The 14,148-nt window shown below is 40.4% G+C and overlaps 1 protein-coding gene across 7 annotated transcripts in view; it reads right to left on the bottom strand.

Moving 5' to 3' along the window:
- Window positions 1-14,148, bottom strand: part of PIEZO2 (piezo type mechanosensitive ion channel component 2) — a 425,559-nt gene that overhangs the window by 266,554 nt on the left and 144,857 nt on the right. For all 7 annotated transcript variants that reach the window (XM_065582029.1, XM_065582034.1, XM_065582028.1 and 4 more), the window contains exon 3: window positions 13,823-13,948. In XM_065582029.1, coding sequence (XP_065438101.1) covers window positions 13,823-13,948 — 126 coding nt within the window. The remainder of the gene's footprint in view (window positions 1-13,822; window positions 13,949-14,148) is intronic.

Raw genomic sequence — 14,148 nt, 5'->3', positions numbered from 1 at the left:
GAAGAATTAGATACATTTTCCAGAACTTATGAAATATAATAGCTGAAAATGAATATTTAAAATACTACTTTATGTACATGCAGTAGCACATGACTGGTAGCAAATAAACTGGCCATTACTGGAAGACTAAAAATACAATGAATATTCATTTTCTGAGCTGTTGCACAGCAACAGTCAGCAAGAAATTAAAGATAATCTATTATATATGCTGAAAAAGCAATGTTAGAAGCTTCTGTTTCCCCCATCATAAATTTCCTGGCCTTTTAAAGTTGTTTATAATGGGTGAAGTAATGTTGAAGATAATTCTCCCTTAATTCAGAACACAATTAACTGCTTTTAAGAGAGCAAATTATATTTACAATAAAGTTATCTCGTCTGGCCTAACAAATACATTCCAACACCATAGTATGGCTGAAGGTTTATATAGTATAAGCTCTGCATAATCAGTGGAGTTAAACTATAAACCACAGACTTTTGGAAACACAGATTATACTTAGACATGGCTGATGCTTCTATTGAACAATGATACACTCTTCCATTATCTTATATACGTGACTATATTTGCTATCACAGAACCATGCCTCACAACTATCCCTTATTTCAAAGGATGGCCATCCCTGTTAGGTCTAAGTTTGCCTCCTTCCCACAAAGACTTATTGTTCTTTCTTTCATAGCACTGTATATTACTTAGATATGAAGTGCTGCACCATGAAACTGGAGTTATAGAAAATGTTATGAAAATGAAAAAGGGTTCTATATCATTTTAAAGCATCCTACATTGCAGATATTTCTTGGGTCCTTCATTTTGGGTCTTCAGACCTCATTCAGTTGTTGCCAGGTGAAGAGAGATGAAGATATATTCAACTATGAACTCTTCAGACAGAAGCCAAGTTTGAATTTGCTGTGCTCATTTTAAACATATTTCTGCAGTTTGTTCTTGCGCTCATCGGTAATACAATAAGGTTTCCATTCCCCAAAGATCTGGGCTGTTATCATGGTTACATATGGACATTCTTTGGTGACAAGAAGCAGTGCAGGAATCCCATGTTGTTATTATTCATTTGTACCGTGGCAATACCTTGGAGCCCTAGCAAGGGACCAGGACCCAAGTTGATAGGCCCTATATAGAACAAAAAGATGGTTCCTGTCTGCAAGAGCTCACAATCTAATTGCTGGGAGAGGCTTTGGAATTCATATGGTAGTGGAAAGCTAAGAGCATATGCAGGTGATAATCCCATGGAATGGAAAATTTGGTTCCAAAATAATGTTACAAATAAATTTTACAAGTTTGACAGGAAAAAGTGGTGACAGGTTTCAGAGTGGTAACCATGTTAGTCTGTATCAGCAAAAACAATGAGGAGTCCTTGTGGCACCTTAGAGGCTAACAAATTTATTTGAGCATAAGCTTTCGTGGGCTAAAACCCATTTCACCAGATGCATGGAGTGGAAAATACAGAGGCAGGTATAAATACACAGTACATGAAAAGATGGGAGTTGCCTTACCAAGTGAAGGGTCAGTGCTAATGAGCCAATCAATAAGCACTGACCCTCCACTTGGTAAGGCAACTCCCATCTTTTCATGTGCTGGGTATTTATACCTGCCTCTGTATTTTCCACTCCATGCATCTGATGAAGTGGGTTTTAGACCACGAAAGCTTATGCCCAAATAAATTTGTTAGTCTCTAAGGAAAAAGTGGGTGTTTAAAAAATGGTAACTTTTTGGTGACTATGTTTGGAATAATTTTTATACATGTTTACAGACCATATTTACCCTGAGTTTTTGTGAGACATCCTAGTAATTATATAAAAAGTAATGGAATTTCTACATACAGAATCAGGATGGAATTTGGCCCTTATAATATGCAAGACATAGCCCATTTAAATCACAACATTTTAAAAAGGTACGGGATCTTTGCCCCCAAAGTTTGATCAGCTCGACAGCATCCTTTTCATCTTCTATTACAACAGTACAAGAAGATTCCTGACAGGATATATGGCAGTGCAGAAGTCAGGGTGGCAATACTGCGACCTCCCTAAAATAACCTTGTGACCACCCACCCTGCAACTCCCTTTTAGGTCAGGACCCCCAATTTGAGAAATGCTGGTCTCCCCCTGTGAAATCTGTATAGTATAGGATAAAAGCACACAAAAGAACAGATTTCACAGGGGGATACCAGATTTCATGGTCCGTGATGTGTTTTTCATGGCCGTGAATTTGGTAGGGTGCTACCTATATAGAATAGAATAGCTCAATGTTGACTTCCCAAGAAATAAAGAGATACACCACTCGTTTAATGCTCATCTTGAATATTCAAAAAAGAGAAAATAAACAATATATTCAAAACAAGATGGATGTGTTTAGAAGTCTCAAAACTCTGAAGCTTTAGAGTTCTTCATAATGTTAAACGAGTGTTGCTTCTCTCACCTGGTAAACATACTAATTCTGTTGTCTGACAAATGAAAAGATTTTTTCTAGAAAAGAGCCAAGCCAATATCGGGCTGTTCAGACACTAATCAGCAGACCAAGTATTTTTGTAACTGCTACCTTTGAACCTGGTGGATAAAATATTTCTGGAAAATACAGTTACAAGTTAGAATCAAAAGAGCTTCATTGGCTGGTGCTATAACTTTAATCTAGATGAGTTATCTTCTTAAGGACAGCACTACATGGAATAATGTGAACACATCCTTGACCCCTGCCACTTAGGAGGAGCTCATAGATAGGGTAAGTTTTAAGGAAATGCTCAGAGGTATTTGGAAGATGTGCATGTGTCTGACTATCTCATCTGCAATATGAACATGAAATGAGATCCTTTAATTCTCTATCTGTTTAGCAAAGGAAGTAAAAGTATTTTTTCATGCAGATAATAAATCAAACTAGAAACATACTGGAGTTTAAAGGCAGTATTAAATCAAAATCAATACAATCTCCAGTAGTTAAACACACAAAATCTTTCTAGTAAGACATAACTAAGCAATGACTCATTGCTATCAATGTTCTGATATAGATTTTGTGCTTGAACATTCAATGAACAGAGATACTGAATTTACTCATGCTAAATGTGGTTTCTTCCTAATACAAACCAAAACATCAAGTATACTTTGGTAGTACTGCAAATGAAATGCTTTTGTAGCAGTTCCCTAAGAAATTATATTTCACTTTAATTTAAGGAAAAAATGCCACAGGTGTGACAAGCACTCATTTGACAGTCACTATAACAAGCTATGCAATATCTGATGAGTTTCCCCCTAGCCACAAAGCTTGTTACTCTGTCAAAGAAAGCTATTAGGTTGGTTTGACACAATTTGTTCTTGACAAATCCATGCTGTTACTTATCACCTTATTATATTCTAGATGTTTGCAAAGTGATTGCTTAATTATTTGCTCCATTATCTTCCGGGTACTGAAGTTAAACTGACCGGTCTGTAATTCCCCGGGTTGTTCTTATTTCCCTTTTTTATTGATGGGCACTATATTTGCCTTTTTCCAGGCCTTTGGAATCTCTCCAGTCTTCCATGACTTTTCAAAGATAATTGCTTATGGCTCAGATATCTCCTCAGTCAGCTCCTTGAGTATTCTAGGATGCATTTTATCAGGTGCTGGTGACCTGAAGACCTCTAACTTAAGTAATTTTTAACATGTTCTTTCCCTGTTTTAGTCTCTGATTCTATCTCATTTTCACTGGCATTCACTAAATTAGTTGTCCAATTGCCAACTTTTTTGGTGAAAAACAAAGTCTGAAACAAAAAATTCATTTAGCAATTCTGCCATTTCCACGTTTTCTGTTACTGTTCCTCCCCCCCCCCCCGCCATTGAATAACAGGTCTACACTGTCCTTGGGTTTCCTCTTGCTTCTAATATATTTGTAGAATGTTTTCTTGTACCCTTCGTGTCTTTAGCTAGTTTAATCTCATTTTGTGCTTTGCTTTTTCTAATTTTGTCCTTACATACTTGTGATGTTTATATTTATCGTTTGTAATTTGACCGAGTTTTCACTTTCTGTAAGCTTCTTGAGTTTCAGATCATTGAAGATCTCCTGGTTAAGCCAGGGTGGTCTCTTGCCATACTTCCTATCTTTCCTATGCAGTGAGATAGTTTGCTCTTGTGCCCATAATAGTGTCTCTTCGAAAAACTGCCAACCCTCTTGAACTGTTTTTCCCCTTAGACTTGCTTACCACGGGATCTTACCTACCAACTCCCTGAGTTTGCTGAAGTCTGCTTTCTTGAAACCCATTATCTTTATTGTGCTGTTTTCCCTCCTGTGTTCCTTAGAATCATGACCTCTACCATTTCATGACCACTTTCACCTAAGCTGCCGTCCACTTCAAATTCTCAACCAGTTCCTCCCTATGTGTCTAAATTAAATCTAGAACAGCCTCTCCACTAGTAGCTTTCTTCACCTTCTGAAATAAAATATTTGTCTCCACATGCCCCGGTTTCCCACAGGCCCAACATGCCCACAGCCTCCGTGTTTGCTTCACGGGGGGGGGGGGGTTCTCTTGGGCTCCTCGTTTCCATTCTCCGGGTGGGACCTCCATTCCCCTTAAAGTGTCCCTGTTGCTAACAGACAAAACATTGTCTATGCCCAGACACCAGCCTCCTGCCCCTGGTGCTTGGTTTGGACAGTCTATGGGCCCTCTCCCGCAGCAGCTTAAACACCCACCATTGCTGCTAGGCAAGCTGGGTCATACAGGCTCTCAAGTAGTCCGACCCCATGGTCTCCACTCTCGCTGACTCTCAGTTTCTCAAAACTTCTCTGGTACAGGCAATAGTCCTACAGTCTTGTCTCTCCCCCTTGTATCAGGGGTGACTGTATACCTGCATTCCCCACCACAACTTGTTGGATAATCTGTGCCCTGCTATATTATTCTCCCAACAGATGTCTGAGTAGTTGAAGTCCCTCATCACCACTAAGTCCTGTGCTTTGTTATTTGTTTAAAAAAAGTCCCATCCACCCCTTCTTCCTTGTTAGGTGGTCTGCAGTAGACCACTACCATGACATCACCTGTGTTTTTTACACCTTTTATCCTTACCCAGAGACTTTCAACAAATCTGTCTCCTATTTCCATCTCAACCTCAGTCCAAGTATATACATTTTTAATATTTAAGGCAACTCCCTTTTTTCCCTGCTTGTCCTTCCTGAGCAAGCTGTACCCTACTATACCAATATTCCAGTCATGTGTATTATCCCATGAAGTCTCTGGGATGTCAACTATGTCATAGTTGTGTTTATTAACTAGCATTTCAAGTTCTTCCTGCTTATTCCCCATACTTCTTGCATTAATATACAGACTTCTAAGATACTGATTTGATTTCCCCTCCCCTTGTTATCTCTTGTCTCTCCCTTATCCCTGCTATAACGATACATGCTCCCCCCAGATTCTGACCTTTCTCCCAGCTCTCCATGTTTTTGCCTTACCTTCTCAAACAAACTAGGGAAATACAACCTAGATAGAGCTATTATAAGGTGGGTGCATAACTGGTTGGAAAACCATTCACAGAGAGTAGTTATCAGTGGTTTGCAGTCAAGCTGGAAGGGCATAACGAGTGGGGTCCCGCTGGGATCAGTTCTGGGTCCGGTTCTGTACAATATCTTCATCAATTATTTAGATAATGGCATAGAGAGTACACTTCTAAAGTTTGCAGACAATACCAAGCTGGGAGGGGTTACATGTGCTTTGGAGGATAGCATAGTTCAAAATGATCTGGACAAACTGGAGAAATGGTCTGAAGTAAATAGGATGAAATTCAAGAACACCACATGCAAAGTACTCCACTTAGGAAGGAACAATCAATTGCAAACATACAAAATGGGAAATGAGTGCCTAGGAAGGAGTACTGCAGAAAGGGATCGGGGGTACATAGTGGATTGCAAGCTAAATATGAGTCAACAGTGTAACACTGTTGCAAAAAAAGCAAACATCATTCTGGGATGTATTAGCAGGAGTGTTGTAAGCAAGACATGAAAAGTAATTCTTCCACTCTACTCCACGCTGATTAGATCTCAACTGGAGTATTGTGTCCAGTTCTGGGCACCGCATTTCAGGAAAGATGTGGACAAATTGGAGAAAGTCCAGAGAAGAGCAACAAAAATGATTAAACATCTAAAAAACATGACCTATGAGGGAAGACTGAAAAAACTGGGTTTGTTTAGTTTGGAGAAGACAGAGGGGACATGATAACAGTTTCCAAATACATAAAAGGTTGTTACAAAGAGGAGGGAGAAAAATTGTTCTTAACCTATGAGAAAAGGACAAGAAGCAATGGACTTAAATTGCAAGGGAGGTTTAGGTTGGGCATTAGGTAAAACTTCCTAACTGTCAGGGTGGTTAATTACTGGAATAAATTGCCTAGGGAGGTTGTGGAATCTCCATCATTGGAGATTTTTAAGAGCAAGTTAGACAAACACCTGTCAGGAATGGTCTAGATAATACTTAGTCCTGCCATGAGTGCAGGGGACTGGACTAGATGATCTCTCATGGTCCCTTCCAGTCCTATGGTTCTATGTTTTCCAGATAGGGAAACTGAGGCACAGTGAGAGAGACTTGCCCAGGGTCACAAAGGAAATCTGAGACGGAGCCATGATCTGAACCTAGATCCCATGCTTTAACTATAAATCTATCCTTCCTCCTGACATCAAATTTTACTCCACACTCTGCAAATATAACATCTAAATAATACAGAATAAAACTAAACCATAACTTGTATAATCTTTAGAAATATGTAAAAATATCTGTTACAGATTTATCAGGTAGATAAGTAAGGATTCATAAGGAAAAATTGGAATAGTTGAAGTTCAGGCTTTGGTATTCTAACTCACACTGAGTAGAACCTTATCTCGGTGAGTAGTGCCAGTGTTGTCAGTGGGATGTCTCATGGAGTAAGATACTATTCAGTATGAATAAAGGTGTCAACAGGACTTACCACAGAGTACAGCAGTAGCCAGTGAGAGCAAAGGTGTCAGAATCAGGCACTAAAAAGGTATGGCATTGGCCAAAATATAATTAAGAGGAGAACGTTGGAGTGGAAACAATCTGCAGATGTTAGAAGGATGCAAACATCAAGACATGAATTGTTTAGGGTGGCATAAGGGGATGGAGATAATGGCATTAATTTAAAGAAAAGAAAACTTAGAATGAGTACCAGGAAAACTCTTTTACCTGTGATATCATTTAGTTCATGTTACTGCCTGCCTCAGTGGTACAAACTCCATTGATTAAGTCATTTAAAACTGGACTTGTGGAAGTACCACAAAAATATTCTGTAGGAATGAAATCCTGCAGAGCCAGGGGCATGTACTTTAGGACCGAAGGCAATATGTCACTTCAATTTCTAATATTATGGATTCTATGGCCAGAAGTTGTTCAACTGATCTAATAATTATTATTCTATTTCAACAGTTACAAACTGACAAAAATGATTTATAAAAAAAATGTACTACTGTGCCTATATTACTACTACATCAAAACCAGATTCTATATTATTTGTAATGACATAATTGAAACCTAGTTGATATTTATTTTAAGAGTATATTTCTGACAGAATAAAAATATTTTAATAGGCAGCACAACAGATATTTTGGGAAGGTTTGCAGACCTTACTTCTGCTGTATCTATTTCCTCTCTTACCTAGATGAGCTATAATTTTTAAAAAAGTAGAAGTATTAAATGTCAAACCTGCACAATGCAGCCTTTAACAAACCAGAAATCTGGTATAAAGTTAAAAGTGCAGTTTTTAAAGAATTTTTTTTTTTTTACTTATGCCAGGTGATAGTCACTGGATTCAAAGGAAACAAGAGCCCTCCAATGATTCAATAGCTAATGTTGCCACAATAACATTGTCCTAAAGACTCGAGAAGATGCTGTGGATTTTCATAGCTGTGCTTAAGGTGTATGAGCTCTGAATGGGAGTGAGGTAGTTAAAATAACAAAATGAAGAAACTGTATGTGTGCTGATATTTGGTGGTCCTGAACTGGAACACTATCTATTGGTGCAAAAACCAAGCCATCCGGAGTATTTCATTTTGATTTACAAATGTCTTGGATAGAAAGCAGAATTTTAAAAAAAAAAAAAGTAGTTCTGTATGTCTAGACAATTTTTACTTTTCAGTTTGACATTTGCTACTTTGCTTCTGCAGATGCCAAAATCTATATGCTTCTAGACTTAAAAGATTAAAGAGATGGGTTTTAGTTCACTGGTTAAACTGTTACTGTATCACTTTAACCCTTTAAAACATGACAGTTTGCACTATCCCCAGTTTTTAAAAGATTTGCAAGGGTTTCTATTACCAACCCTGAAAGTATTTTCAGGGGATTTGATAACTAAAGTGAGAGAGAAAAAATTCTCTGAGCTAACAACTTGACCTACATTGGCTCTGGATCAAACGAATTTACAAAATTTGAAAAACAAAAAACAAAACAAAAAAACCTGTTTACCCATGTCTCATCCCCAGTTCAAGTTGGCATTAGCTCTGAATATTATATAAGAGGTCTGAAAAATTCTATGGAACCTTAAGACTTATTTCTGAGGTACAAACTATTGAGTTCTGGGGCCTAGTTTTCATTTTCCTACAGCATGAAAGCCATTTCATGTCATTTACACATTTTGAGGAACACCTGAATACTTAAAAAATATCAAATAAACTATACACTGAAATAATTCAATGTTCTCATTCTCTTCTTTCCTCTTCTGCTGTCACTCCCTTCCTTCCCCCTGTCCTAGTGTCACTTTTTTCAGCCTAATGGGAAATGCTATCCTGAAAACCCCTGGTCATTCTCTGCCTTAAATAGTCAATAAATAACATTACTTATATTCTCTATATTTAAATGAGGGCAACATTTGCTCTAATTTATTTAAACTCTGAGTGAAATTCACACTACCCAGCAGCCCAAAGCCAGGGTAAACAGGCTTTTTTTCAGCTAAATTAAACTGGGGTGGAGTCATTCCTACCTCCTCCCCTGAGCCAGAGTGCCTGTGTAGCTGGCCCAATAAATAAAATAAATAATAATAATAATATTGCAATTTGCAATAATAAACGCCAATATCACCTATGGTCCTGTACACTGAAGCAGTACTAAACTGAAGTCTTTATATTGTGGAGATGCCAGTCATGGATCCATAATGAAAGCTGAGTTGAGTTTTGCATCTAAAGCAGGGATCCAACATCTCTGTTCTATATGAAGAATATATTGTATCCTCCCCAAAATTACCACACTGTAATTGTGTACACAATGATTTATCTGGGAATTTACAGGAAATCCATCAGTTTATGAGCTAAAATTAATTTTAAAATTGGGTCCTTCAAGAAATTTAGTATGGGTACCAAACCTTTTCTTGTCTTGAATGATCTCAACAACAGAATCTCAAAAAGTGTCCATGTAGATCAAACTCATTGAAATCTCAGGCATACACTGCATTTGAAGAAATTTAGTTGTAATTATCCTAACTTATTAGCTATTTTTGTTTCTGACTGTCATTATTACAGTAAAATATTGACAGGTCAACAGCTCAGGTCACTCTCAGCTGCAGCTATTGTGACATCAGAGGCAACAACCAACCAATGCTTTCACTCTACAGCAGTGTTTCCCCAAACTTGGGACGCCGCTTGTTTAGGGAAAGCCCCTGGCAGGCCGGGCCGGTCTGTTTACCTGCCGCGTCCGCAGGTTCGGCTGATCACGGCTCCCATTGGCCGCGGTTCACTGCTCCAGGCCAATGGGGACTGCGGGAAGTGGCGCGGGCCGAGGGACATACTGGCCACCGCTTCCAGCAGCTCCCATTCGCTTGGAGCAGCGAACTGCGGCCAGTGGGAGCTGCGATTGGCCGGACCTGCGGACGCGGCAGGTAAACAAACTGGCCCGGCCTGCCAGGGGCTTTCCTTAAACAAACGGCATCCCAAGTTTGGGAAACACTGCTCTACAGAAAACGGAAGTAGCTAGTTCTTCCTATTCAATTCTGCTACAGATCTATTGGTTGTAATGGGTCAGTGGTATCAGAAACTCGAGTGAATAAATGTGTCAAGCCTTCCCAGGCATGTTACTTGGCCCAACTGTCACTGCTTCTTAAAGGTATGCTATGCTGAAAACTTGTGTTACAAGAAAATGAAGGCTGAGAGTAATTTAAGAGTAAAAATATTATATATAAACAGTTATAACTAATTAAAGTTATAATTACACAAAATAATTACAAATCCAAGAAATTCAGAGTTAAACTTAAAAGAAATCCAAACATGCTAAGGCTCCTGCACAACCTTAAATAAGCTCTCTAGCGACGGGGAAAATATTAGGGGGGGGGGAGGAATGAATGTGTCTTTAAAAATCAGCTTGCTCTAAAATGCATAGACTATAATTGCATAGTAGCACCACAGGGCACAGTTAATATCATTCACGTGCTCTGTTGCCAGTGTTGTCATGGCTCATCAAGTTATATTTTAACATACTGCCATGCATAGGGTGGCATATCTCCCTATGCTGAATACAGGACACCTGGTAAAATTACTCATATTCAAGCGAGTTAAACGGCAATCAATCAGAACTATGCAGTAAACACGTTCAAATTAACATCAAGTTGACTGAGCCCCCATTAAGAAGAAATACCATGTAACTGGATTCTTTTTATTTACCTTCTTAGCTTTAAGGCTTTAGGGCTCAGAAGGGGAGAGGTGGCACACACACACACACACACACACACACACACACACCCATACCCCTTTGTCACACAGAGTGGGTGACTGACCAACCCGACCCTCCCTGCCCAACACTGTTCACCTTCCATGCCTAGCTGGGACACCGGGATGAACCTGCCTCTCCCGGTACCTGGCGCCGCATCTTCCCGAGGCAATGCATGTGTGTGTGTGTAGAGGTGGGGGGGGGGGGTAGTGTAAGCGAAGTCACAAGCCCCTACCCAGATTTCTGCCAGGGTTCACACAAGAATGTGGCCAACAGCAGCATTTCAGCACTGTACAGGACAGAAGGGATGGGAACTGCTTCCAGCTATCGGGGTGGAGGGGTGGGGGAGGGGGGAGAGATGACTTGGCCCATGTCTTTGCAGAGTTCATCCCCTCCCCCCACCCCCACTGCCTGTAGGTTAGGGGCAGGAATAGGCTGGAAATCGCTCCTCCACCTCCCCTCAGCCACTCCAGAGCTTAGCTGAGGGGTGGAGAGGATGCCCCATGCCAGTGCTTTGTGAGGCTTTGGAACACGCAGGGCTTGGCTCCTCCTGGCCAGTGCCCTGGGCCGGAGGGTCTTGGGCTTTCCCAGGGTGCTGGCCCAGCCAGAGGCAGTGGGGGAAGGAAGGAGCCTGCCAGCCAGGTTGCTGGTGAGCTGAGCGCTCCGACCAGGGGCTGGTTCTCCGCACAGCACTGGGAGTGGGACGCGCCCCACCGGGGGGCAGGGGAGTGATATGGAGGAGCAGCAGAGCTGAGGGGGATGAAGGGGCAAAGCAGGGAGAGGACAGCGAGAGGGAGAGCAAGTAAAAGGGCCGATGTGTGGGCAGCAGAGGCTACATGTAACCGGTCACCGCCTGGCGCCTACCCGCAACTAACTGGCCACTGCAGCTTGCAGCCAGCACCATCTGGAAACGGGATGGGGGGGGGGGGCGGGGTTCTGCTGGCCAAGACCCGGCACAGAGTGGGGGCTGTGCTGACGGACTAGTAGGGAGAGCGGCCCGGCCCGGCATGCTGCAGCTTCACCCCGCCACCAGCCTCACGTACCCACCCCCCATCGCTGCCCACTGGACACCCCACTCACCGCTAGTGGGTGGGCAGCTGGCAAGCAGGGATCCAACCAGTAGCAGGACCACCCAGTACCGATGGGGGAGATGCAAAAAATACAGGACAATTTGCACATTTTAAAGAAAAAATCAGGACACCTGCAGGAGGGCTTAAATACAGGACTATCCCTTTCCAATTGGGACATCTGGTCACCCTAGCCATGCACAATCTTGCAAAGTCTTAGGCTAGGTCTACACTACCCGCCTGAATCGGCGGGTAGAAATCGGTCTCTCGGGGATCGAATTATCGCGTCTCGTCGGGACGTGACAATCGATCCCCGAATCGACGTGCTTACTCCACCAGTGGAGGTGGGAGTAAGTGCCGTTGACGGGGAGCTGCAGAGGTCGATTTTGCCGCCGTCCTCACAGCGGGGTAAGTTGGCTCCGATACGTCGAATTCAGCTACGCTATTCGCGTAGCTGAATTTGCGTATCTTAAATCGACCCCCCTCTGTAGTGAAGACCTGCCCTTATTTGCATAAGTATTCCCTACTGTATGACTGCAATGGGGCTACATGCTTAAGTATAATTAAGGATCCACGATAGTGCCCCAAAATGACACTTCTCTGGTAAGTACCATGCATATTATGATGCCCTTATTTAATAATAAATAATATTTAGTATTTCTCCTCCACACTATCAGCCTTGACAGTCTAGTTTATCCATTTCAGCCACAACTATCTTTGCACTTACTACCATGCCCCTTTCTAAATGAAATATCCTGCCTGAATTAGTCCATAAAACCAATACCAGGTCCTCCTCCTAATCTCTCACCAATACTTATACTACGACATATGCAAGAAACTAGTAATCTAATAAGGCATTAGGTTGAGGGCCATTTGGGCATAATTGATACTAATTATAGAAAAAAAAAGACAGTACGTTTTCTCTCTCTCCTCCCACCCTCTTTTTTGCTTGTCCATGAAGATTATAAAGATTGTGGGGGCAAGAATTATTTATCTACATATATGGAAAGTCCCTAGAGCATGGTGAATGCAACCATAATAGATCATATAAATTATAATAGCCATAATAATTATTAAAGAAATAGAAATAGCAAAGGAACTTATCTAAAGCACTGGATCAATTATATGCATTTTATATTTTGAAAATGCAAAAATTTCTTTCAAGAACCTTAAAGATCTGACAAAAGTCCTATAAGTCAGAGTTAAAACTGTCAGTTGATGTGCACAATTGTATCTTTTCTTTAAAAAATAGTATGACTGAAGGATGAAGTGTTAGCATTAATTCTGAGTTTCCTGGGGCTTTCTTTGTTTTAAGTCAGATGCTCAGATTTACTGGTGTCTTGTATTTAATTGTAGTACTACTGTTTATTCAAGTGGTAGTAGCACATTCTATGATAAATTAAATGGGCATTTATCAAAGATAACTTGCCAGTTATAAATGTCAAACATAAGCACTGTAAGACAAATATAAATAGTCTATCTAGAGTTTACATTTATCTTAATTTCAAATCTTTGGATAATCAACATTTGTACAACAGTGTTCACATTTGAATTATTGAAGAATATTTTCTGAAAGAGGAAGAGACAGTAAGTTACATCATTTATTTTTAATTAATGTTACCGCAAAAATAAAATATTAAAAATGCTATTTCCTATATAATATTGGAGAAGAAGAAGAAGAAAGTGGCATGTTATTTAGGGTTGTAAACCTTGAATCCAAGGTTTGGATTCAAGGTTTAAAGTTACTTAAATAAGCAAGTCCAACAAAATTTCATAGAAGGCATAATACGATAGTGGTAGTCAGTCTAACTCTCAAAAATAAAATTCACATGTAGTACAATACATAATGGACCCACTGAGAACACTACCCTGACAGCAATAGAAGTATTACAAACATTTGATAATAAACCCCTCCCACCTCCCTTTGACCCATAAGGAAAAGATGGGCCTTGCAGCACGCCAAAGGTTAACAAAGTTGGGTAGAGCCTTACTGGTAAAAAAGTCCAGCCATCAGCCCCCCTCTCTTTTATACCAGCGAAGCATTCTTGCATTCTTTATATTAATACACCAAAGATAGAAAGGATACTCACAGTTAAAACCAGGTTCAATATTGTTTCCAGCTTCAAGGCTGTTTATTGTGATTTGGAAGATGATGTGCAGTAGCAGGAATGATAGACTGATGAAACACAAGGATTTTAATAACCGTCCTGTATGTCCTAGAAGACACAATATTGAGATGTACATAGTTGGGAGAAGTTCCAAAAAGAGTCAAAGTAGTGTTTAAAATTATCCAAGCATAGAAATGTTGTAAAAGTCTGGTAAATGGAAAAGGTTTCTAAATAGAATCAGTTACCACCCACTAGTTATGAATGTTACTTTGAGGGTTTCTGTCACTCATACCACAGTATACAGCACG

Source organism: Chrysemys picta, chromosome 2 (assembly GCF_011386835.1).
Source record: "Chrysemys picta bellii isolate R12L10 chromosome 2, ASM1138683v2, whole genome shotgun sequence".
Classification (NCBI taxonomy): Eukaryota; Metazoa; Chordata; order Testudines; family Emydidae; genus Chrysemys; species Chrysemys picta.
The sequence above is the reverse complement of the archived record's forward strand: the minus strand, read 5'-3'. Positions and strand labels throughout refer to the sequence as shown.